This window comes from Schistocerca cancellata, chromosome 4, assembly GCF_023864275.1.
Source record: "Schistocerca cancellata isolate TAMUIC-IGC-003103 chromosome 4, iqSchCanc2.1, whole genome shotgun sequence".
Classification (NCBI taxonomy): domain Eukaryota; kingdom Metazoa; phylum Arthropoda; class Insecta; order Orthoptera; family Acrididae; genus Schistocerca; species Schistocerca cancellata.
Genome location: NC_064629.1, coordinates 864,611,039 through 864,638,285, shown reverse-complemented (window position 1 = coordinate 864,638,285; position 27,247 = coordinate 864,611,039). Strand labels below are relative to the sequence as shown.

Sequence of the window (27,247 nt, the reverse complement as noted above, 5' to 3'; positions counted from 1 at the left end):
CCTATAGTGAAGAAGTAGTGTTCTACCCACTGAGCTGTCCAAGCACGGATTAGGGCCCTCCCTCACAGCTCTATATCCGCTAATATCTAGTCTCCTACCGTACAAACTTCGCAGAAATTCTCCTGCATACCAAGCGGGTCTAGCACGCCTAGGAGAAAGGATACTGCAGAGACATGGCTTTGCCACAGCATTCGGGACTGTTTCCAGAATGAAAAAGCGCTCTGCACCGGAGAGAAGTTGTATTTGAAGTTTCTGCTACAGAGTGAAATTTCATTCTGGAAACAGCCCCCAGGCTGTGGCTAAACCAGGTGTCCACAGTATCCATTCCTCCAGGAGTGCTAGTACCACAAGGTATGTGGGAGAACTTCTGTGAGTCTGGAAGTTAAGAGATTAGGTGCTGCCGGAAGTAGAGTTGTGAGGGCAGGTTGGTGTTTGCTGGATAGCTAATTGGATTGAGCACACGCCTGCATAAGTCAAAGGTACCATAGTCGAGTCCCTGTGCGATACAGAGTTTGATTTTGCCTGTAAGTTTCAAATCACTGCACACTCCACTAGTGCACACTCCACTACAGAGCGAAATTTCCTTTTAGTGCGGTACAAGTGTTTTTACTCTCATATTAATATTTTGCTTCATTTGAATAGTTTAAGTATTCATTGCACAACATGTTGTGCGGCTCGTGATGCTACTAGCTCTACTTGTGACGTATTTCTTCATGCCGTTTCACCTCTTGAGGTGAGACTGAAGCCACGTACTCCCTCAACAAGTAATAATGCATCCCAAGTAAACATATTTATTTTATTCTCCAAACATCTTTTCTTGATAAAACCAATTTTCATTGTTTCATAGTGCAACCTAAATTGTGATCCGATTGCATTACAAACTGCACAGTTGTTCGATCTACTCCTGCGAATACAGAGTCCAGATAATCGTCAATACTTAAACTATTTAGCACCAAAACATTTTACGACATTTTACCTGCACATCATTCGTTGAATGTGTGTCTCGAGGGCACATATAATGGCTCATGATCCAATGAATTTCGTAACATAATCGTCATTTACTTCACCGTTCAATAATACAAATCTATTTTTATGGGCAAGAGGAATATTGTACAAAATTAAAACTTTTACGTGTCATACCAATGACAAATTATTTATCATGTATTCAAAAATAAATGAAAATTTGCTATGATATATGAAGTTGCCAATATATGTCCGAGATAGTTTTATTTTTCTTATGGAAATATTTGTAACTCATACTCACAATGAATAGGATCTTCCTACAACTACGGGTTTGTTCAGTACAACAGTATCTCTGCTTAATCGAATAACAACTAAAACACCTTTCATGTAACACTGTTTTTAAAAGTAAGTCTATGAGTCAAAGCAACGGCACCATATTTACATTTTATTGCTCTCAGGCGTGCATCTTGCTGTCATCTTCAGGTGATAGCTGTTATAATGAGTGCCTTCGCTACATTGCGCTTGCTTTATACTCTTATCGCTCCCCACAACCTTCTGCACTACCCGTTAGCAGATGGAGTGGTAGGAGGCTGCAACCGCCGAATGCTGGACGCGAAATCCGGTCCTTCAGTGTTTCTGCAGATCCTGTGTGGCACTAAAGTCGCGATCTGCCGACGTTGTGATGTCAGTTGGTTGAGCGCTGGGACCCATGCTTTGCTGAGAGTGAAACTACTGTCTCTATAGATCAGGCCATCGGCCGCTTGTATTTCTACAACCTCCTTTACAACATAATCTCAAACGACGAGGTCTTAGCACTTCCGTTTGTTCATATTCCATCGAGACCTCTGTAGGTAGGCAGGGTTCTGCAACCGCACATTTTGTTGCTTGCTTGAGTTCTATTTGTCTGCTGCGTTCCTGGCACCTTTCTTCGACTGTCCTCACAGTTTGCTCGCTATATGCCTCACCGCATTTGCACGAAATACGATATACTCCCGGTTTATGGAGCCCCAAGTCGTCTGTCACCTTGCCTAATACTGCAAACGTTTTAAGAGGTGGACGAAAAACGCATTTAACATTACGTCGAGGCTGGTTTCTGTATGTTTTGTTCGATACATTCGCAGCATATGGCAGGTACGGTATTGTCTTATTCCCCTCATCATGTTCTATTTGCTTGACTTGCGCCTTCTGTCCGAAAGCACGTCAGATTTGTCTCCCACCGTATCCGTTCTGCGGGTATATGGGAATGTCCTTAACCCTTTCACGTACATGGGACACATTTGTCCCACGTATAAATCACCTTACTAATTGGACTGTAACCACAGTTGATGTGCTGCAGATGCTTTACTTGAAGCAGAGATATTTGTTTTCTTTAATATCGTACATCTTTGGTGGCAACAATTACTGTAACTACCATTAGCTGTCGGTTATTGCTGGTGGTTCTCACTTCGAGCAGACACACAAATTTATTCACTTATTGTGTGCGTATTGTGTGTGTGTGTGTGTGTGTGTGTGTGTGTGAAATCTTATGGGAATTAACTCCGAAGGTCATCAGTCCCTAAGGTTACACACTACTTAAACTAAATTATCCTAAGAACAAACACACACACCCATGCCCGAGGGAGGACTCTAACCTCCGCCGGGACCAGCCACACAGTTCATGACTGTAGCGCCGAAGACCGCTCGGCTAATCCCGCACTGCTGCGTGTTGTGTTCTCTGCCTTACTGTCAAAGCTTGAAAGTATATTCAAGTAAGTTTCTCTATTACTTTAGACCTTTCATTTAGAAAATAACTGTATTTCATCAGTGGAAATCTTTATTTTCATTCTTTGGGACATAGTTGACCCAATGTACCACAATGGTAACTTGTGTACTTGTTTTTGAATGTCATGAAATCGTTACTATTACGCAAAAAACGAGCAGAATGGTATTTAAAATTCGGTTGAAAATATATTATCTTTCATTTTATTAAATAAGCGGAAAAAATTTGTATTGGTATAATTTCAAATCTGCTTTTAGGTCATGTGCACCAGAAAAAGAGAATTTTTCATCACTGATGAAAGTGTTATGCAGATTTTGGAGGCTTCCAGTAGTGTTGACGAAAATAATCTGTTACTGGATGAAGAAGATAAAATTTTTCTTGAAGGAGATATGGAAAATGAAAGAGAGCATGTTATTATAGAAGATCCTGAAAAATAAATACGTAGCCGACCTAGCAAAAGAAGGCATACAGAGGAAATATCAGAACCAAATGCTGAGGTACCTGATTCCCTTCCAGATTTACCAGAATTTAACTGGTCCAGAACTTACCAACCAAGACAGTTCAGTGATAACATGAATCTTGAATTTGGGAAAGTGCTTTTCTTTAGTGTCAGTGAAAATTGTGAAATGCCACACCCATTTGAAATTTTTTCTTCCACTATTGGCCTAAAAGATTTGGTGCATGATATATTAATTCCTGAAAGTATTCGGTATGGAGAACAATCAGCCAACACATTCAGCACAAATGAAGGTGAAATCAAGGCATTTCTTGGTATGAACCAGGTAATGGGGTACCATAGTTTGCCTACATTTAGAAGCTACTGGGCAAGTGAACCCGATTTAGGTGTTCCTTATATAACTCAGAGTATGCCACTACGTCGGTCTTAAGAGATTCGAAAGTACTTACATGTTTCCAACAATGCAGATCAGTCAATAAAGGAAGACCGCACATACAAAGTGAGACCTGTAATTACCCATCTGAACAAAACGTTCCAGGAATCTCTTAGTGCAACTAGGGCTCAATCTGTAGACGAGCATATGATCAGATTCAAAGGACATAATATTGTGCGACAGTATGTCAAAAATGAGCCAGTCAAATGGGGTTTCAAAATGTGGTGCAGATTTGATTCGGAAACAGGCTACCTATTTGAGTGTGATTCATACACTGGCAAAAAAAAAAACTCAGGTCCTGAAGTAGGGCTTGGTGAGTCAGTAGTTCTGCAACTGACAAAATCACTATCCGGAATGGGATGTGAAATTTACATAGATAACATTTTTAACTTTCCAGCTTTGCAGTATTACCTTGGTTTACAAAATATCAGATGTTGTGGAACAGTGCGCACCAATCGTAAAAACATCCCAAAGACATTCCCTCCAGACAAGGAAATGAAAAGAGGTGATTCATACAGTTTCAGTAGCAATGGTCTGACAATCCTCAAATGGATGGATAACAAGCCAGTTTTTCTATTGACTAATTTTATTTCGCCAATTCCATGTACGAACAGTGAAGAGGCGTCAGTCTGGTTCTTCTGAAAAGATCAATGTTCAGTGTCCTCTTATCATAAGAAAGTACAAGTGGATGGGAGGGGTGGACTTTATGGACCAGAAGAAAGTGACTTATGAGATCGACAGGAACGCAAAGATTAAGTATTACCTGAGAACTTTCTTTGATCTTCTTGACATTGGTGTAAACAATGCGTATGTAATGTATTCAAAATTTGTAGAAGAATCAGGATTCAAATCAACACTATCATCCCTAGAGTTCAGACAATGCATTGCGAGAAATGTAATTGTAAATTATTAAAGTCGACAAAGGAATTTATCAACAGAAGTGAAAACATCAAGAAGGTTGCAGACCAGTTGTAATCCAAAGAGTCCAGAGCACCGAATGATAAAATCAGATTTAAGGAAGAGATGTGTTCATTGTGCTTCAAAGTGTGTTGAAAATCGCACTTACAATATTTGTGAACAGTGTGGTGTTAATTTATGCTTTACTTCAAGCAGAAACTGTTTTGCAGAATTTCACATCAAACAGACAACATGTACATAGCCTTTGTTACTTTTTTTATGTATTAAGTGTAATGTGTTCTGTAACTGTCCTTTAAGGACCCCAGGGACAATGTTTGAAATAATAACATATTTTGTTTATAAAACCTCCAGTTACCACAGAGATACAAAAATTTTAATCTCTACCACTTTAGTTTTCTTATGTACCTGAAAGGATTAAGGTGGTTGAGTTCCCGTGGTTGACTTTTTCGTATAATATTGTACGAGGCCTACGTACTAGCATACGCAGCACACCCTCACGCTTTGGAGAATGATGGCATCTGGAGGTGTGGAGACACATATCAGTGTGAGTGGCTTTCCTGAAACAATTTGTACCATGGTGCTATCTGCTTGACTAAGACGTCCAAAAAATGGAGTTCGCCATTCTCTTCTCCGTCCATGATGAATTTGAAGCTGTGATGCAGAGTCTTCAGACGTTGGAGAAACTCCTGAAGCCTTTCACTCCTATGCTGTCACACCACAAATGTGTCATCAATATATCTGAAAAAGCATGTGGCTTCATTGCAGCTGTTTCCAGAGCTTTCTCTTCGAAACCCTTTATGAATAAGGATGCCACAAACGGTGACAAAAGACACCCCACGGTGATGTCATCCGTTTGTTCACAATGGTCCTCACTGAAGTGAAAGGACGCAGATGTGAGGACAAATTCGAAGAGGTCAATCATTGTATGGTTGAATTTCTCCCTGGTCATCTTCAGGGAATCAGGAAGCGGTACTTTGGTAAAGAAGGAGACCACATCAAAGTTCACAATAAAGTCCTGTCCACGAAGGCGTAGTTTCTGCAGCCACTGAATCAATTGTACAAAATTCCTGATGTGGTGCTCAAATTTACCGACGTAAGGGCTTAATACTGCAGTTAGACGTTTCGCCAGCTAGTATGTAAGCGCATCTACGTTCCCTACAATTGGCCATAGACGAATGTCTTGTTTGTGAAATTTTCGTAACCTATAGAGCCTTGACGGTGCAGCGGCCCGTGATCGAAGTTTTTTGGTAACTTCCTTTGGCAGGGATAGCCATAGACGCCTGATGATCTTCCTTTTCACTCTGTTGGTTCTGTCTCCTTTCAGTTTCCCGTAAGCTGGATCCTTGAGTACGTTTTACATTTTGCGATTGCACTCTGACAGCAGAAGTAATAGTTTGGCATTCCCTTTATCCACAGATAGATTGACTGTTACAGGATCATTCGATGAACCCTCAACCAAATACTTAAGTGTGAATTACAGAGTAGTCATGTGAATGTACTCGTAGATATAAATGTAGACAGTTCTGTAGTGGCAGCTCATCCCACTTTCGTGATATATATCCTCGGTGGAATGGTTCCGATGAGCGCGTGGCACATTTCCCACTGTATACCTTCCGAATCGTCGCTGAGGAGGGGGGAAATTGCTTGTTTTATACCACTGATGAAATCAGCAAAAGGAACAGCAATCAGTTTTAGTACGAAATTACATCCCTATTCCAGCACTGATTTCGCCACATAGTCGATGCCTTTCCACATGAGATTGACTACACTTCATCCTTGCTCTTCTTGCGGTTGTTGTTCTCTGGATGCCACATATTAGGCTCTGATGACTTGTTTAGTTTAGATCAAGATCAATCTGCATGAACCCAACAGACGGAATCTGTGCACTCCCAAGAATGAGGTGAGAGGAAACAAGTCATCTCTAAGCGGAATACAAGCCATTCTTCAGATTTTGTGTCCACACACCGACGTGTGTACCAGATCCTATCCCTTACAAAGTCCAGACTTGCTCGTGTAGCGATGCCATGGGCTAAGGTATATAATGGGCGATCCTCGCAAATTTGATATTATTGTCATGGTCACGACACCTATTCATGAAAGCGAGAGAGCTGAGGAGATGCTCTTTCGTCACAAAGCTTAGCCAGTTTCTCACTTGTGTAATACATCTCCTCCCATAAAGGAATCTGATGTAAGACCATAAGCTTTTCCCGTTAATCAGTAGTTTTTATTACTCCCCGTTGTTCAGCCAGGTGCAGCTGTTTACGTAACACGATGATTCGAGAGCGTACCTCGCTGTCATCTTCAGGCGACACCTATAGAATCAACGTCTTCGTTACATCGCGCCTTCTTTGTACTCTTATCGCTACCCACCCCTTCCCTTACTACCCAGCGCACACCGCTTCGTGTAGAGTGGTGTGTGTGTGTGGGGGGGGGGGGGGGTATGTGCGAATCATGACGGGTTACTACTCCTACCAGCGCGTTCTGCTCTAACAAGGCCATGCCCTAGCGGTAGACGTGCGCCGCGGACTCCGCATATATCAGTATTCGTTCCCCGCCGCCGCCGTCAAACCGGGCACAGGCCACCTGTTGCCTCAGGACCGCTACACTAGCTGCTGTCGATATATGCACGGTGGGGGATTCATTGCTGCCGTAGAGCATCGCTTTATTTAGACTTATTCTCGATTGCTAATAAAATGTATGACCGTTCCTGATGTTTCCCCATCGTCCTGATGACAGCTCACCGCCTCAACTGAACCCTGCCACCACAAAGGTTATCCTCCCCGGCCCTCTACATTATGAAAGTGTTCACACTGAGGCCGCTGGCAACAGTTACAACACAGCTGGCTTCAATGTACGTTACACCAATATACAGCGCCCTCCTTACATGTATGATGTACAGACAACATGTATTAACTTTATTTTACCTTCACAATTCGCATGTTGTATCATTTTATTTATTATTTTGTACTTTTTAAAAACTTATATACATAAAACAAATAACGTGGTTGTAACTAAAAGTAATGTCTTGCAGTTGTACATGGTGGTAACTGTGTGAACTAACCAGTAGCCGTTATTCCTGCTGCACATTTTACAACTGAACATAATTTAAAAATACAAAGCATCTTGTTCAAATACCGAAGTCAATAAAATTTTATTAAAACCATATTACATACTAAGTTACAGTTCAGGGAATTGGAACAGGCAAGAGTGGTGCTATAAGTTGTCGTTCGACCAGGAGTATGTCGATAGGCCAGGAACCTTTCTGCTTCAATATGTCCTCTTTTATAAGTTTGTTATACAAATCCAGAATAAATTTCACAGTTTGGTGTTAAAACTAATAAACCGTCGATTACGTCATACAATAATATGAAAAATATACTGATCAGGCAGAACACTACGAGCATCTACCTAATAACCGGCATGTACACCTTGGGCACGGATAACAGCTACGACGTATCGTAGCATGGAAGCAATGAGGCCTTGATAGGTCGCTGGATGGAGTTGGCTTCTGATTCATGAAACTTAATGAAACTGACGCTTTATGAATGTGCTGTGCTGATTGCTATGTACTATAAGTGGCCGAAAAAGCATAAATAGCTGACAAAGCACACCTTCAACTGCTTGAAAATATATCAGCTATGGATGTAACAAAAGCCAGTCCAATCGAAAAGTTCTTTTCATGTCATCTTCGTCATTCTTGAAATTATAATTTTTGTCAGGTTGTCATGGATTCAATTAAACATTTCCTTTAGGTAATTATCAATATCTTTTCTTTTCCAACGTTATTTCTGACATAAATATAAATAAGATCCAACTGTATCTGCACCTTCGCAATCTACAGGACATCTTATACGCTGCAGGTATAGACATTCTGTTATTACGAGAAGTAGCTGTCATTCACTTAGAATGAATAACCTGATACAATGCTTTTACTAATCCTGGTATTGGGGCGAATTTAGGGCCAGTCTTCTTAGCAAAGGAAGGTGTTATCACAGCAGATGTCGAAAAACTATCAAATAGCAGAGGAATGGTTGTCGCTGTCAATCGCACATGTATAATCAGTGTTTATGCCCCATCAGGCAGTAGCAGTCGGCGAGGCAGGGCAGACTTTTTTAAGAGCGAAATAGTCCCAATATTTGGAACCACGACCACCCATAATTTGCAGATGATTTCAGTTGTGCGCTTAGCTCAAAATACCAGACGCCTAACTTCAATAAATCTGTGGAACTGGAACGTATCGTTTACGAAATGTGTTTAACTGAGATATGGAAACATACGCACGGTACAACCTCTGTTTCACACATGTAACAAGCCACTCTGCTTGTCGGATGGACAGAATTTATGTTTCGGAACAAATGGCGACCCAAATTTTACACTTTGAAGTTTCACTGACAATTTTAGACACTCCTCGAAATGGAAAAAAGAACACATTGACACCGGTGTGTCAGACCCACCATACTTGCTCCGGACACTGCGAGAGGGCTGTACATGCAATGATCACACGCACGGCACAGCGGACACACCAGGAACCGCGGTGTTGGCCGTCGAATGGCGCTAGCTGCGCAGCATTTGTGCACCGCCGCCGTCAGTGTCAGCCAGTTTGCCGTGGCATACGGAGCTCCATCGCAGTCTTTAACACTGGTAGCATGCCGCGATAGCGTGGACGTGAACCGTATGTGCAGTTGACGGACTTTGAGCGAGGGCGTATAGTGGGCATGCGGAAGGCCGGATGGACGTACCGCCGAATTGCTCAACACGTGGGGCGTGAGGTCTCCACAGTACATCGATGTTGTCGCCAGTGGTCGGCGGAAGGTGCACGTGCCCGTCGACCTGGGACCGGACCGCAGCGACGCACGGATGCACGCCAAGATCGTAGGATCCTAAGAAGTGCCGTAGGGGACCGCACCGCCACTTCCCAGCAAATTAGGGGCACTGTTGCTCCTGGGGTATCGGCGAGGACCATTCGCAACCGTCTCCATGAAGCTGGGCTACGGTCCCGCACACCGTTAGGCCGTCTTCCGCTCACGCCCCAACATCGTGCAGCCCGCCTCCAGTGGTGTCGCGACAGGCGTGAATGGAGGGACGAATGGAGACGTGTCGTCTTCAGCGATGAGAGTCGCTTCTGCCTTGGTGCCAATGATGGTCGTATGCGTGTTTGGCGCCGTGCAGGTGAGCGCCACAATCAGGACTGCATACGACCGAGGTACACAGGGCCAACACCCGGCATCATAGTGTGGGGAGCGATCTCCTACACCGGCCGTACACCACTGGTGATCGTCGAGGGGACACTGAATAGTGCACGGTACATCCAAACCGTCATCGAACCCATCGTTCTACCATTCCTAGACCGGCAAGGGAACTTGCTGTTCCAACAGGACAATGCACGTCCGCATGTATCCCGTGCCACCCAACGTGCTCTAGAAGGTGTACGTCAACTACCCTGGCCAGCAAGATCTCTGGATCTGTCCCCCATTGAGCATGTTTGGGACTGGATGAAGCGTCGTCTCACGCGGTCTGCATGTCCAGCACGAACGCTGGTCCAACTGAGGCGCCAGGTGGAAATGGCATGGCAAGCCGTTCCACAGGACTACATCCAGCATCTCTACGATCGTCTCCATGGGAGAATAGCAGCCTGCATTGCTGCAAAAGGTGGATATACACTGTACTAGTGCCGACATTGTGCATGCTCTGTTGCCTGTGTCTATGTGCCTGTGGTTCTGTCAGTGTGATCATGTGATGTATCTGACCCCAGGAATGTGTCAATAAAGTTTCCCCTTCCTAGGACAATGAATTCACGGTGTTCTTATTTCAATTTCCAGGAGTGTATATTACACACATATACACAATCAATATAGACAAACAAGGAACATTTCGGGGAAAAGTACATGGAAATTCAACAGAATGTGATAGAACAGGAAGAACCGTCTATGTTCCACGTAGTCCGTGAAAATAAGAGAAGGAAGAGGTAAATCAAAACACACGTCAAGCTACGTAATGGCTCCACGCTCCTGCACCAAAATTTAATCAAAACAGCAATCCACAAACACCTGGAAGAGCTGCTGGTGGCAAGACGCACCGACGCTGAACTATAGCAAAAATTACTACAAAACCTCCACAGTAAATCAAGAGCTGCTGAATTTGGAAACCTCCTGCAGGAAATTGACGAAGAGGAACTTGCCTTTGCTATATCACGAAGCCTTAAAAATAAATCACCAGGACCTGACGGCCTCTCGGCAGTATTATATCATGTACTCCAAGGTCAGTTATAGATAAGTTATTACGTGCGTATAATGAATTACTGCAGCCGAATTTCAATATCCCTGAAGAGCTCGTGGCAGGTATAGCTTTTCACAGCACGAATCATTTCGCACGGACTCCAAACGTTGAGGCAAAACATCGTCGGTCGGTACCAGACGTGCGTCGGTATTGACAGGAAGATCGTCAAGAACTAATATGAGTACAGAGACGTCATAGCCACTGCAGATGCTTGCAAGATGAAGTGTGCTTTAGTATCACTTGATTTCGCAAAGGTATTCGACAGAGTTAATCACCTATATCTTATAAGCACAATGCACGCAGTGGGACACACACGACAGTTTACTAACTTAACAAGTGAAATTCTCAGTAAAGAAGTTATAAGACTGATGATTAACGACCAGCTGACTAAAGCAATTAAAATTAACAGCTAGGTGAGAGAAGATTGTCCCATGTCGGTGGCACTGTTCGCCATCGCCATTGAACCTTCACTTGCCATTTTAACTTAACGTTTATGACCCAACGTTTAATATTCGTAAAGATCAATGGAACCAAGATTGTTTGCAATGCCTATGCAGACGCCGTAGGTTTTCTAGTCACGGACGACCACGAAATAGAGGAAGCTCTTGAGATCGTTAATAAATACGAACTTGACTAAGCAGCGATGCTGAACGAAAGGAAGTCTGGCATTCTGAATAAAGGATGCGGCATATCCCTGAAACATCACGGCCAGCTAACACCATTCTCTATGAAGTGCCTAGGCACTGAATACAGGAACAATATAAGCCACACGATCGCTGTTGAATACAGGAATCTTCTTGCGAGTATGCGTGGCTGTATACAGACCCACACTATCAGAAAGCTTGATGAAATACAGAAAGTAACCTTAGCCAATGTCTACATAACGTCAAAGATTAACTATGTTGCACAAATGGTGCCGATGAAACGAATCATGTCAGCTTTAGGCCACTTTGTCACACGAGGGTATATTTTTAAAGTCAAGTACGATTCACTAACCCTGGCCACGGGAGACGGAAATTTAAACCTAACAGATGTCAAAAGCAAGTCACTGGCGTTATATGTGTGTAGCACATACAAACACTGGAGTACACATGCAAACAGTTTGACAACACACTTGTTAAATGAATTGCGCCGACCAGTCTGCAACCTCCCACTAATGTACACCACGTTCCGAATGAAATGTTTCACCTCAAAATCTTTTTAATCGAACGGAGTTACATAAAATCAAACCGCCCGGAAGAGGAGCTCGAGACGGTGAAGTCAGTTTGTAGGCAGATGATGGAAAACAAGACAAGGAAAATTATTGAACAAATATACTCTAACCACAGATAGCCGGTAATCTGGAAGAATATACAATCTCGTGATGTGCCAACGATAGGGAAAGCGTCTTGGTACCGAGCAGTCAACCGAAAAACACACATCAACTACAAGCATTATGCCTTACACTTGATGGATTCACCACTGTGCGCACCGTATAACTTAACAGATCATGAAGAACATCGTTTTGTGGGCACCAGTATTAAAGGTGTCTGGAACTTCATTCGACACAAGATGGCCAAAATTTTCCTGAATTCTATTACTCCTTGTGACTTTTTGTAATTGAACTCAGTTCCGTACCCTAACACAAAACAGAAATCCGTTAACCGGCTGAAGGGACATTCAGCCCATTATTTAATGTCATAGGTTACCAAAAGTGGAGACGAGTTCTGCATGTATACTGCATCCCAACTCCATCTACTTTCAAAAAAAAGAACTTATACGAAAAACCATGCCAAATTACTATTAGAATGAAATTATCTCCGTTTTCAACTTTTCCAGAGAACAAGTTTTTATTATAATTTTTTCCTTATTATTTGTTTTAACTTCATTTATTACGTTTCTTTCTGTATTTTAAAGGCGATAAGACGTCTTGACCTATTTTAATCATATACGCCGCATCAGCGACTTCCGAGACATGAAAGTGAAGTGTATTTAATACTTAAGTATATTTCTTTCCTGAAAAGGGACTTATTTAGTTAGCAGAAATGTCGAGACGGGTGACTACATCGTTACAGAAGAGACATAAAATTACTAAATAAATAAATGAAAAATACATAAAAATAAATAAAAAGGCTTTTGACCTGTTCTGGCAACTGGTGCTTTGAGAGTTATGAGAAGCCGCACTTATGAAACAGAAACAGATAAATAGCGAAACAATACAATCATGATACGGTTGTGGACAAACTTCATAAACAAAACTCCGAGAAGACGAACTCTGAAGCAGCTGGCAAGTTGAAATACATATAAAAATGACATGAAATCTCTACTTCAAGCAATAATATTCCTAGTAACGACAGAAATTAAAGCTAAGAAACTACTCGACGAAGGCACTCATGGTGAGAGCATGGCTGCGCTATAAGGAGAGATGGGAGGCCCAAACTAAAGAAAAAATGGAAAAAAAATAAAAATGAAAACGTTGTCATAGCATCTGCCTAGAGAACAGGAGACTCGAGTTCGAATACCAGTCCTGCACAAATTTTCAACTTTCCCATTGATTTAAATCTACACACGCTAGCAGCCAATCGCTGTAATCACTTTGTGTTTTAATTTATAATGGATTCTGGATCAAAATGATGTCTGCTCTTTCAGACATGTCCGAAAGAAAAAACCACATACGTATATAATTAAGGTGAGACGTCCAATGATCTCTTCAGTGCTGATCCACACCAGGCTCGAACTCTTACGGGAATCGGCGGAATGTCGCGAGAAATAAGAATAATGGGCAAGGGGCACTACTATAGTAGTGTGTGAATAAGTTGAAAATTTGAGTTGGTGAGAGGCGTGGTAAGCTAGTCTGTGCAGTACCGATGACTAATACGTTCAGATGGTTTATTGGTCTACCTAATAAGCAATAGACCTAAGTTCGAATCCCGCTCTGACACAAATTTTCAATTTTGCCCTTGATCTAAATCAATCCCCACACTCATTATATGTAATTCCTTTGTGTCCTGATAAATTCACTGTTGCCAGTACCAGAAGAACTAACACAGCATAAGGGTCTGTAATATTTCTTGGGTTGGCGGAGTGTAAAATTATTCGTCCCGAAGCAATTTTCAGGCATTATTGATGAAACTGTGAGTTTTCTTAATAGAAGGTGGGATCAGTTGAGCTATACTAGACACATTCGAGGGACGGATACAGGGACATTTTCTACTACTGACTGAGTGAACTAATAGTAAGTGTTATTGTCGTTTCTTAATATTATTAGCGTATCGGGGAAAAATAATATATATATTTAGTGTTGAAAACTTTTCTATATTTACTTCAGCATATATTTGAAGGGCTTATTTCAATAGTGGTACAAGTCCATTACCTCCACTTTTCTGCCTATAATGCTTCTGAAATTAATGATCCAAACAAACAGAAAGAAAGGTTCATCTCTAGGGAGAAGCCATATGCTTGAATATTTCTGGTATCTCAACTGCAGATTTTTCAGCTTTAATTTAACTTTAGGACTCTGTATCTCACAATGAACAAAAATGGACTAGTGCCACTATTGTAATAAGCCCTTCATTTATCGTGTGTAGTATTTTGGGTTGTTTAACAGACTCTGAGTCCGGATTGCTACCGGTATTTCTATCCTGCCGTAGCTCAAATGCCTATACAGATGGTAGAATACTGGTCTTACATACATTAACTCGCTTTATGCATCAGTCAGCACTCAACTGTTTAACGTAAATGTACATATCGCCAGAGCATTCTTGAGAAGTGTATGCGCTACACCATTCAGAATGTAATAGATTAGCAACTTCTTGCAGTTAGCACTATCTATCTTGATACGTCTTCTCTCGAGAAAAGCGAATCCGCTTCGTCACCATGTCTAGTAGTAATAGCACACCAAGTCATCTGGAAACATATAGGATTTTCGTGCACATAAAGCACACGTACTCGAGGAACAACATTGTGGGAAATGGGCGTAATTCGTAATGTCTTGAGTTGCGGAAAGCAATGTCCTAGATTGCGAAAGAAATATGTCCTTCTTGCTTTAAATACACTGATAGGGAAAAATCCCTACACCGAAAAAGAGTTGTGAGACATAAACGAAAGTCGGCATGCGTTGCTTCTTCATCTGAAAGATGATGTCCATTCGGATTTCGCTCCAATCGCATAAGAGTGGCGCTAGTAGTGCCACAAGGAGCATGTAATGGTCATGGTCGTGAGCGTTAGTTACCTTTGAGATTGGACATGGTGAACTGATTTAGTCAACTGTTTACGATCTGATAATGAAGTGGAAACTTGAAGGGACACGTATAGCACAAAAGCGTGCAGGCCGACCTCGTCTGTTGACCGACAGAGACCGCCGACAATTGAAGAGGCTCGTAATGTGTAATAGGCAGACATCTATTCAGACCATCACACAGGAATTCCAAGCTGCATCAGGATCCACTGCAAGTACTATGAGAGTTAGGTGGGAGGTAATAAAAGACCGATTTCATGGTCGAGCGACTGCTCATAAGCCACACATCACGCCGGTAAAAGCCGCGGTCTGTGGCGCCTCGTCACGGTCCGTGCGGCTCCCCACGTCGGAGGTTCGAGTCCACCCTAGGGCATGGGTGTGTGTGTTTTTTCCATAATGTGTTTTGTCCATAGCGTGAGTTATTTTAAGTTACATTAAGTAGTGTGTAGACTTAGGGACCGTTAGCCTCAGCAGTTTGTTCCCATACGACCTTACCACAAATATCCAAAAAATACGCCGGTAAATGCCAAACGACGCCTCGCTTGGTGTAAGGAGCGTAAACATTGGACGATTGAACAGTGGAAAACGTTGTGTGGAGTGACGAATCACGCTACACAATGTGATGATCCGATGGCAGGGTGTGGGTATGGCGAATGCCCGGTCAATGTCGTCTGCCCTCGTGTGTAGCGCCAACAGGAAAATTCGGAGGCGGTGGTGTTATGGTATGGTCGTGTTTTTCATGGAGTGGGCTTGCACCCCTTGTTGTTTTACGTAGCATTATCACAGCACAGGCCTACATTGATGTTTTAAGCACCTTCTTGCTTCCCACTGTTGAAGAGCCATTCGGGGATGGCGACTGCATCTTTCAGCACGATCGAACATCTGTTTATAATGCATGGCCTGTGGCGCAGTGGTTACACGACAATAACATCCCTGTAATGGACTGGGCTGCACAGAGTCCTGACCTGAATCCTATAGAGCACCTTTGGTATGTTTTGGATCTCTGACTTCGTGCCAGGCCACACTAACCGACATCGATACCTCTCCTCAGTGCAGCACTCCGTGAAGAATGGGCTGCCATTCCCCAAGAAACCTTCCAGCACTGATTGAACGTAAGCTTGCGAGAGTGGAAGCTGTCATCAACGCTAAGGGTAGGCCAACACCATATTGATTTCCAGCATTACTGATGGAGGGAGCCACGAACTTGTAAGTAATTTTCAGCCAGGTGTCCGGATAGCGTATCATGTGAGAAAAGGGAAAGCTGATTTTCGCAGTTGTGATGCTTTCTAAAACTATCCTGATTCGTGGACATAAACTTCTCTGCCTCAAGGAAATTTATTACATTAGAACTGAGAATATGTTCTAGGATTCGGTTGCAAACCGAAGTTACGGAGATTGGTCTGTAATTTTGCGGGTCTGTTCTTTTACCGTTTTATATAGTGGAGTCACCTGCGCTTTTTCCAGTCGCTTGTGACTTTGTGCTGGGCGGCAGAGGGGGTTGGGGGAGGGGGTTGGGTTGTTTGGGGGAGGAGACCGGAAGCGTGCTCGTCAGTCTCATCGGGTTAGGGAAGAATGGGGAAGGAATTCGGCCGTGCCCTTTCAAAGGAACCATCTCAGCATTTGCCTGGAGCGATTTAGGGAAATCACGGGAAACCTTAATCAGGATGTCCGGACGCGAGATAGAACCGTCGTCCTCCCGACTGTGGGCGAGCGGTTCTAGGCGCTTCAGTCCGAAACCGCGCTGCTGCTACCGTCGCAGGTTCGAATCCTGACTCGAGCATGGATGTGTGTGATGTACTTAAGTTAGTTAGGTTTAAGTAGTTCTAAGTCTAGGGGACTGACGACCTCATATGTTAAGTCCCATTGTGCTTAGAGCCATTTGACTCATTTGAACGTCCTCCAGAATGCGAGTCCAGTGTGATAGCCAATGCGCTACCGTGCTCGGTAATGGGCGAGAGACCCACGATAAATGCAGGCTAGGTAAGGGGCTAATGCCATAGATCACTCCTTGTAAAACCGAACTGGGTTTCCATCCGGACCGGTGATTTATTTGCTTTCAAATCTTTCAGTTGTTTCTCTACGCAAGGGATGTTTATTACTATGTCGTCTTTACGGAAGTCTGCCCGATGGTCAAATGATGGTATGTTTTTAAGATTCTCCTGTGTGAACGATTTCTTGAACGTGAAACTTAAAAATTCGGCATTCGTTTTCCTATCTCAACTGCCACGCCAGAATGGTCAAGAAGGAAGTGAATGGAAGCCTTAGACCCGCTTAGCGATTTTACATATGACGACATTTATCTCGGGTTTTCTACCAGATCTTTTGCCAAGGGGTGATGGTGGTAGTTGTATGCTTAGTGCATGGATCTTTTCACAGACGCACAAATCTCTAATAACCTTTGTTCGTCGTCGTTTGTACGTTCTCTTTTGTACCGAGAGTGCAGCAGCCTCTACTTCCTGAGCATCTTCCGAATTTCGTTATTAAACCATGGTGGGTCTTTTCCATCTTTTATCCACTTACTAGGCACATAATTCTCCAGACCACGATTTACAGTCTGCTTAAATTCTGTCCATAGTTCCTCTGCGTCCATCTTACTGGAACTATGTGATGTCAGTTCACTGTCTAAGTGAGATGCTAACAACTGCTTATCTTCTCTATCTAGCAGAAACACTCTCCTAGATTTCTTAACTGATTTATTAACTTTTGTAAGCATAATTGCTATAATGACATCGTGATTGCTAATCCCTGTTTCTATACTGACATTGTCGATGAGGTCGTGCCCATTTGTAGCTAAAGTGTGTAAAGTATTTCCACTGCGTGTGGGCTGCGGAGCTAGCTGCTTAAGACAATTTTCAGAAAACGTGTTTAAAAGTGTTTCACATGACTGTCTATCTGTACCCTCCACGATCCGTCCATAGACATTCCAGTTTATACTCGGTATGTTAAAGTCATCTCCAACTACTATCGCATGATAGGGGTATTCATACGCAACTGACGGTATACTTTCTTTGAATGACTATAGGAGTGTCACAGCCGAATAGAGTGGCCGGTAAAAACATCCAACACTAAACTTGGTTTTACCCAGACCTGTTGCATGTGATCAGATTGTGGTGTCACCGCCAGACACCACACTTGCTAGGTGGTAGCTTTTAAATCGGCCGCGGTCCGCTAGTATACGACGGACCCGCGTGTCGCCACTGTCAGTGATTGCAGACCGAGCGCCGCCACACGGCAGGTCTAGAGAGACGTCCTAGCACTCGCCCCAGTTGTACAGCCGACTTTGCTAGCGATGCTACACTGACAAATACGCTCTCATTTGCCGAGACGATAGTTAGCATAGCCTTCAGCTACGTCATTTGCTACGACCTAGCAAGGCGCCATTGCCAGTTTATATTGAGATTGTTATTAATGTACCGTTAAGAGCGATGTACACCAATTATGGATTAAAGTTAAGTATTACATCAACTACGTACTTTATTTGCTACTATAAAAAACCTTAACTGTTCCAGACCTCACGCCAGTCTGCGTGAGCGTAAACGCGTGCCTTTCGGCTTCCTCCAAACCCCGTGAATTGGCTCCTGCCAATTCACAACATTGGCGACGATCTAAATCGCGTTTGTACCAATTGATGCACTAATTTACTAATGTTGTGAATTGGCAGGAGCCAATTCACGGGGTTTGGAGGAAGCCGAAAGGCACGCGTTTACGCTCACGCAGACTGGCGTGAGGTCTGGAACAGTTAAGGTTTTTTATAGTAGCAAATAAAGTACGTAGTTGATGTAATACTTAACTTTAATCCATAATTGGTGTACATCGCTCTTGACGGTACATTAATAACAATCTCAATATAAACTGGTAATGGCGCCTTGCTAGGTCGTAGCAAATGACGTAGCTGAAGGCTATGCTAACTATCGTCTCGGCAAATGAGAGCGTATTTGTCAGTGTAGCATCGCTAGCAAAGTCGGCTGTACAACTGGGGCGAGTGCTAGGACGTCTCTCTAGATCTGCCGTGTGGCGGCGCTCGGTCTGCAATCACTGACAGTGGCGACACGCGGGTCCGTCGTATACTAGCGGACCGCGGCCGATTTAAAAGCTACCACCTAGCAAGTGTGGTGTCTGGCGGTGACACCACACAGATAACTTCACTGTCGCACCCGTCAATAGAGACAATACTTTTGTCAACTGTAATGAACACTCCCGCTTCCATTGCCTCTAATCAGTCTTTCCGATAAACGTTCATCAACAAGCTAAATACCTTAGAGCTTTCCACTTCGGGTTTTAGCCACTATAAACCGTAACACTGCACAAGTTAGGTCACAGATTGAATGCAGCTTAGTGGGCTTAGTGAGTGGTGTTAATCAGAGGTTTCTTTTAGACACAGGGTGCACGTGTCTGTCGTAAGTCTAGACATGGTAAGCAGCAGTAGACTTGAGTGGCCACGATATAAATTACGTGGGGTTGGTGACAATAGTGTGGAGTGAATGGGTATAATGTACTCCTGTTTACTATTGGAAAATCTAAATTTACGGAGCCTATGGAAGTTTTACTATACATGGGTGAACGATATTCAGTCAGTCGCGGGCTAGAATTTCTTCACAAACACTATGTTAGGACTCATCTTCCGCAACGCAAGGTTGAGCTCAGTGGAACGTCGTTCAGTTGTGTGATACAGTTGCGAAAGAAGCCGTGCCGAAGGCTCACCTGTCACGAAGTTGATACCGACTAAACTGGAGATGAGGTTGTTAAAGATTGATCAGCAAGATAAATACCAGCCGGCACGGAGAAGGTAGTGTGGGTTTCAGTGGATATCGATTTGTCTCGTGGGGCTTTGTAGGTGGTTGAACCACTGTCAAGCAATGAAGAATTGAGTGATTTACATTGTTTTGTGCGCAGAAGCATAACGCGCGCGAGTGACGTTAATTGGGAATATATGGTTCCAGTTGACTTCCCTAGTTAAGGGCAAGTTACCTATGTGAAGTGTTACTTCGTCTGACCAGCTGCTCACTGCAACAATAAATTGTCACATCATTTATGAATATCCATAGAACTTCCGTTGTTTTATCCGAAAAGGGACTGGTAAGTGCAGTTGGAGCTGGATCAAAAGAAGAAGGAACCACCCCAACTCTGCATTAATTTTTCCCTGACTCTGACTGTAACTGCACTGAGTGGCTTCCAAAGCGTCAAGTCTACGAAGGAGTTCGTCATGTTCTTGTTCCTGGAGAAAATTTTCATTTTTAACTCACGAACTTGCTCTATTACAGCAACAACAGCCTCTACAATTGTAGCAGAACGTCTTCCTACTATTTTGCTTAATTTACTTCTTACCGTAATTAAGACCATAAACACGAATAAGTAACTAATGCACTCAATAGCCCGCCCGGCATATTAAAACTATAAGGGATATTGTCAAACAAGAGACGGGGCAGCATGACAGTGCACAGCATACCATAGCAATAAAGCTAAATGATGATGTTGTGAGTGATAATTCACAAGTTGCAAGTATTTTTAACAAACAATTTCTGAATGTAGCATCAAAAATAGGGTTAAAGGATTCAGTTGAAGAAGCAAAAAAATATGTTAAAAATGTTATTCCCCAGGACCTTAGGCCTTTAGAAATAGCACGAAGATCCCCCACTGATATTAAGGGAATTATAAATATACTGAAAAACAAGAACTCATGTGGTGTTGATAGAGTCTCTAACAGAATTTTGAACTCTTGTTCTAATTTAGTAAGTGGAGTCCTTAGTGATACATGTAATGCTTCGCTGGCACAGGGAATTTTTCCAGACAGATTGAAATACGCAATTGTCAAACCTCTTCATAAGAAAGGGGACAAGAGTGACTTAAATAATTATAGACCAATCTCATTGCTGACTTCATTTTCTAAAATATTCGAAAAAGTTACGTATTCAAGAGTAGTCTCACATTTAAGTGAAAATAATTTACTCAGCATGTCACAGTTCGGATTTCGGAAGGGTTACTCAACTGAGAATGTTATCTATACATTTATGCATCAAATAGTACAAGCCCTAAATAACAAATTATCGCCAGTTGATATTTTTTGTGATATTTCCAAGGCATTTGACTATGTGGATCATGTCACACACTTAGAAAAACTTAGGTTTTATGGAACTGAAGGCTACACACACAGCTGGTCTGAATCATACTTAACGAACAGAAGCAAAAAGTTGTGCTGAATAACACAAATAATGTTGAGAAAGTGCTAAATTCTAGTGAATGTGGAGTTACCACAAAGGGAGTCCTACAGGGTTCAATTTTGGGTCCTCTGCTGTTCCTTATGCATTTGAATGACCTCTCACTTAATGTTCAGCAAGCAGAACTAGTACTTTTTGCAGATGACACGAGTGTTATAATAAATCCCATTCCAGAAAAAGCAGCTGAAGATATTGTTAAGGATGTCTTTCAAAGAATTTATTGAAAATGGACTCTCCCGTGATTTTGAAAAAACTCACTATATCTAGTTCTGTACACCGAATAGAGTCCTACCAACAATTGATGTAGCATATGAAAAGGGCTCAGTTAACAGGGTATATTTCTCCCAATTTTTGGGTGTTCACATAGATGATAACTGGAAGAAACATATTACTGAGCTTCTCAAACGATTAAGTTCAGCTTCTTTCGCTGTTCGCATAATCGCAAGTCTTGGTAATAAATAGATCAGCCTCCTAACGTACTTTGCATATTTCCACTCAATAATGTCTTATGTAATAGTTTTCTGGGGTAACTCACCACTTAGACATATTCGCAAAGAACAGTGATATTCATATGTACAACACTAGACGAAAAACTGACCTTTCCTATCCGTTATTGAAGCTGTCAGCTGCTAAAAAAAAAGTGATCAGCGAAAAAAAAGGAGTATATTAATCAGCAACAAAATTTTTCATCATTTGCCGAACAGGTAGCAGATCAAGTCTTAAATCTAGCTTAAAATCATTTCTTTTGGACAACTCCTTCTATTCCATGGACGAGTTTCTGTTACAGAACTGGTAAAAAAAATGTACCTCTAAATGTAGTTGCATGTGTAGAACTAAAAATTTCAGTAATATTGATATTAGCACTATTCATATATATATATATATATATATATATATATATATATATATATATATATATCTTGTAATCTGACTTGTTCCACATCATATCGATAAAATAATAGTGGGAATGATATACGGAACATGACATAACTAAACTAAACTGAACGAACATACGTACATACAACGCACTCAGTACTCACAAATCTTATTAATTACTTTTTCCGGCGTAACAACGCCCGTCTGCACTCTGGAGAATCGTGAACGAAATGAGCAACACGTATCCAAGAAAAAACTTGTGGCTGCTACAGAAATTCGTGCCCTGCAAGATTCCAAACCTGACCCCTTACTTGTATCAAATTATCAGATCTACCATTATCCTTACACAATGTTAGGTCCGCCGCTTCACTTATTAATCACACGCACTGATTTTTTTCTACCTACAACACTGTGTGGTTTGGCGTTGCTGCTCACGGCAGGAAGGAAAAGGTTAATTAATTTGATTTTCAACGCCAGTGCGTACTAGCGGAGCTATGCTAGGCATGTGCTGACTACGCTATATTGGCACTGCCCCCATGTTAACAACGGTGTGCTGCTGAAAGCAACATTCCGAGACAGTGTCCTTTTTAGCTAGAGTGTGTGCAGCAGTTATTGCCTTTGTTAATTCACGTCTTCTACCGCCACAGTATTGTCGAATAGAAGACTTGCAGTCGACGGCACTCGGAATGTGTAATTAATCTAGCACTCTTATGATTATTTTTTTGACCTGCACACAGCTGAGTAGTGGAATTTCTGCTTACGACAGGTGGGGGTATACTAATTAATTTTTACTTCAACTGTCTGTTCACACCACTGCTGCCGCTTCACGATCGACACATAGTAATATTTTCAACTACGTTCTCACACCCTTGATTGCTGGCGATCAGATCGTTACTTGCTCAGCTATATGGCGATTGAGTACTGAAAACAATTATTATAGAAATTTGCTATGGATAAATACCTGAAAAACTGTGGTGGGATTAATTACATATGCACGTGGAGCCTCGAATGGCGTAATAGATCTCAAGCGACGTGATTTGTTACAGGCAGTCTGATCCTCTCCCTATGCTGGCCTGCACCAGAGCTCCCTTTCTTTTAGAACAGCTATAGCTGCTAGTAATTCGAGGCTGTTGCTGCCTCCACAGACACATAACTGCGATGGAGAACGCCTAGTAATGCCAAACTCGCAGGAAGTGCGGACCTAATAGCAAGAGGGCATAAGAGAGACAGCGCTATTGCGCGAGAGGCCAATCAGAAACCAATTGATTAGGTCAGGGGTCGTAAATCAGATAAAAATAGTCCTCTGACGTAAAGCTAATTTGCAGAATACCCAGGGAATTGTGACAGGACAAATGATCTAGGAGAAAGCGTCGGAAGGTCTTTAAGATTGTTCTCAGACGATACGGTAACGAGAAGAAAGTAGCAACGCCAAAAGACAGAATCGATTTGCAGAATGACATGTAGAGGATTCTGGCAGTTGACCGGAAACGTAAATAAATGTAACATGTTGTGCATACACAGGAAAAAATTCCTAACTGTAAAACTATACTACTGATGACAAACTGCTGGAAACAGTATTTAGCGTAAAATGTCTTGGAGGAACTGTACAGAGAGACACAGTAGGAGAAACATATGCCAGATGGAGATTAATGGTAAGAATCTTAATGAAACGTAACTCATCCACGAAAGAAGTGTTCGACCAATTCTTGAGTATTGTTCATCAGTCTGGGTTCCTTATCAGGCAGGCTGATAAAAGTGGTAGAGAAGACCCAGTTAAGAGCGGCACGTTTCGTCACAAGATCGTTTAGTCCGCACTACAGCGTTACAGAGAACGCACCAACTCCAGTGCAGACACCACAAGAGCAGCCTTCTGCATCACGCATAGGTTTATTACTGAAAATTTGAAAGAGCACTTTCCCGGAAGAGTTGGATCACATATTAATTCTATACGATATGATACATGCATGCATGTCCGAAGGAACATTAGATTTTAATTCGCAATAACAGAATCACTTCAATATAGTATTTATCCGACGACATCTTGCAGGCGACATTCAAGTAAAAGCCTCGCCTGTACAAGTATATACATAGTGAATGAACGAGTAAAGGTTGTAGAATTCGTTTCACCTGCTGATACTATGGTGAAGCAAATTATATCAGAAACACTGACATGGTCAGTGGGTGGCGGGGTTGGGGGAGGGTGGGAGGGGGAGGGAGAAACCGCGGTCATAATGTGGTTTATGAAATAAAAAACTCTTAAAAGTAAAAAGTTTTAATGCCTAGTCCGCAATTTTCCTATCACAATTAATGTTCGATAACTACTTTCGGTTGCTATCTGCAATCATCTTCAAACCGTTCAAAATTTGAAAAGGCGGTGTATAAACATTGGAAAGCATCGTTAACTGTAGTCATGCAACAACATGCATTCGTAAGTACCAGAACATTAACAGTACGTAGTTGAAAACGTCACCGTGAGCAAGCCGGTTTGTGGACGGTAATTTCGCAGGTTGTCGGTCATATAAGAAATTGTCCAGTTGCATGAGTAGAAGCTGGATCAAAAGCTTATTATCTGCACTATTATAACAGATATTCTCGTGAGAGCAATTTTTGCAACGGTTCCAAAAACTGTCAGCTGTTCCGTAGCCTGGCTAACACACGCAGGATCATTCTTGTGTAAACCAGGCCACGAAACAACAGCGAGTTATCGAACTTTAACTGTGATAGGAAAATTGCGGTCTAGACATTAAAAGTTTTCACTTGTAAAAGTTTTTATTTCATAAATTACTGACTTCGTTTCCGATAAAGGCTAGTAATAACACCCCCCCCCCCACACCCACCCCCAAAAATATAGTAACAGTTCATCTACAGATGTAAAAAATTAAGACCCCCCATTGTCTCAACTATCGTATTATTCACCCTAGCTCTTGCGAATATTTTGTAACATATTTCTGAGAGAATGTGTGCAGGAGGGTGTAAGATGAGACTACAAGAAGAGAGTCAATAATGTGTACTTTGCCCAGGCAGAAACTTCAGGGGAAACTCATCTGTCACCAAAATCTCTTTTACATTCCCAAAGAGAATTGTATGAGCCATGAAAATAGCCACTTCCAGAAGCTCATGTAAGCATTTATACAGGACTCTCCATGTATTTCCATTACTTTTCCCACGTATTTTACATGTTTCAATTCAGCAAGAAAAACTTACTAGCATTGATTATTTTATTTTCTTATTGGTGATTATTAGGCAAATGCTGTGGATTGGTAACTCACGTTTGTTGTCAATCGCTTTCAGTAATTTTTATGCGATTGCAAATAAAGCCTTGGTTTCTTTACATTGATACAGATACTCATTGTTTTAAAGAGCAGGCCGAGAATTTTTCCTGTAAAATTTTGTAATTTTTCAAAAGCTAGTTTGTGATATTGATTGAACCTCAGTCCTCAATACTTTTAGAGAGTGGTAAAATTCCACTACTTGTGTAATTTCCTCTGTTATTTGTAATCTGAGAATTGTCACAGATAAGTTGAGCAAGAGTCACTCAGTGTATTGATATAATACCTTTTAAAAATACCATGATTGTCCTTCAGATTATGATGATGATTATTTTTTTAATTGTTACTGTTACTCTTATTCATAATAGCATTGGGGATAAACTCTTTTAGTGTCTTGTCACTTGTGATCAAGGCTTTAATATTTCAACTTGTTTAAACAAACCTTTTTTAACATTGTGCTACATTTTCATGTAATAAATATTAGTGTTCATTTAATATTAGTACCACACTTTTATTTCGACCTTTTAATTTCTGTCTCCTTGAAATAGCAGTGCTACATTTAAATACCTGTACATCCAATACATTTTGTTAAAATGCAGATCTTAAAATATTTTCAGGTTTTATTTGAAAGAAAAGGTTGAGATCCACTGCATAAATGCAGTGATACAGTATATGTACGAGTACCTGGGAAATACAAGCCGACTTGTAATTACACCACTGACAGACCGTTGTTTTCGAACCATCATAAATGCATATTATATGCATCTTAATGCTTCCACAGAAGGACCTGCAGGCACTGGAAAAACAGAAACAACAAAAGATCTAGCCAAAACACTTGCTGTTCACTGTATTGTATTCAACTGTTCTGAAGGCCTGAACTACAAGACCTTAGGAAAGGTAAATGTACATGTTTTGTCTCGGTAACAATTTATTTATCCATCTGTTCTTTCACCCTTAGACAAATTTCTTTGTATGGATGTCATCATTATACATACATATGTGCATTATTTATAGAAGATGTACATAGAATAAGAATAATGCAAAGAAACAGGAAACACACAAGAAACTTTTGATACAGACCTATGTACACTCTTTTTCTTTGAATTCTATGAGACAGGATTAAAGAAACAGAAAGAACCAGACTCAACCAAAAGCTGTACATGTTGTTTTTACTTTAGTCACATTTGCTCATAAGCACATACAGTTTGGTATAGTGGTTGTGATGTTTGTATGGGTATGACATTGTGATGTGTTTTACGAACATGTCATAGCTATATAACATTTTCAATTTTGTTCAAACGATGACATTGCTTTTATACTCTTTATATCATACGAGAGCTTTAAAACAGGGTCTTGATCTGTTAGCTTCAGTCTGTCATCTCTAATATGGCAATCATTATATATATATATATATATATATATATATATATATATATATATATATATATAAACCCTGAATGTTGGTTGCACCACTCCAAATCAGTACACAACATGACGAGTACATCCTCAGTAATGTTTATCCATTTACGATCCCAGACATCTTCCTCATTAGGAATACGTTTCAGTTAATCTTTGTGCGTATATACTCTATGTGATTTTCCCAAGACAAGTATTTACCTACTGCCATACCCAAGACCTCGTAATTGCTTCTCTTACATAAATCTGTGTTCAAAAATTTAACGCTGATGTTTCCACTGTGCACATTTGCGCTAGCGTGGGTCAGTATGTAGATTGTTTCTGTTACATTTATGAACGAATTTTTACTACTGAAATACTGGGATGCATTTTCTATTTCCAGAGCTAGTCTTTCCTGCAGTTCATTCTCAGTGCCAAGCAGATAAATTATTATCTGTATCGTCAACATA

At 41.6% G+C, this 27,247-nt stretch overlaps 1 protein-coding gene across 1 annotated transcript in view; it reads left to right on the top strand.

Annotated features, from left to right (window-relative positions):
- LOC126184477 (dynein axonemal heavy chain 7-like) overlaps window positions 1-27,247 on the top strand; it is a 1,143,184-nt gene that overhangs the window by 226,898 nt on the left and 889,039 nt on the right. The window contains exon 15 of the mRNA XM_049926869.1: window positions 26,000-26,279. Within this exon, the coding sequence (XP_049782826.1) occupies window positions 26,000-26,279 (280 nt within the window). The remainder of the gene's footprint in view (window positions 1-25,999; window positions 26,280-27,247) is intronic.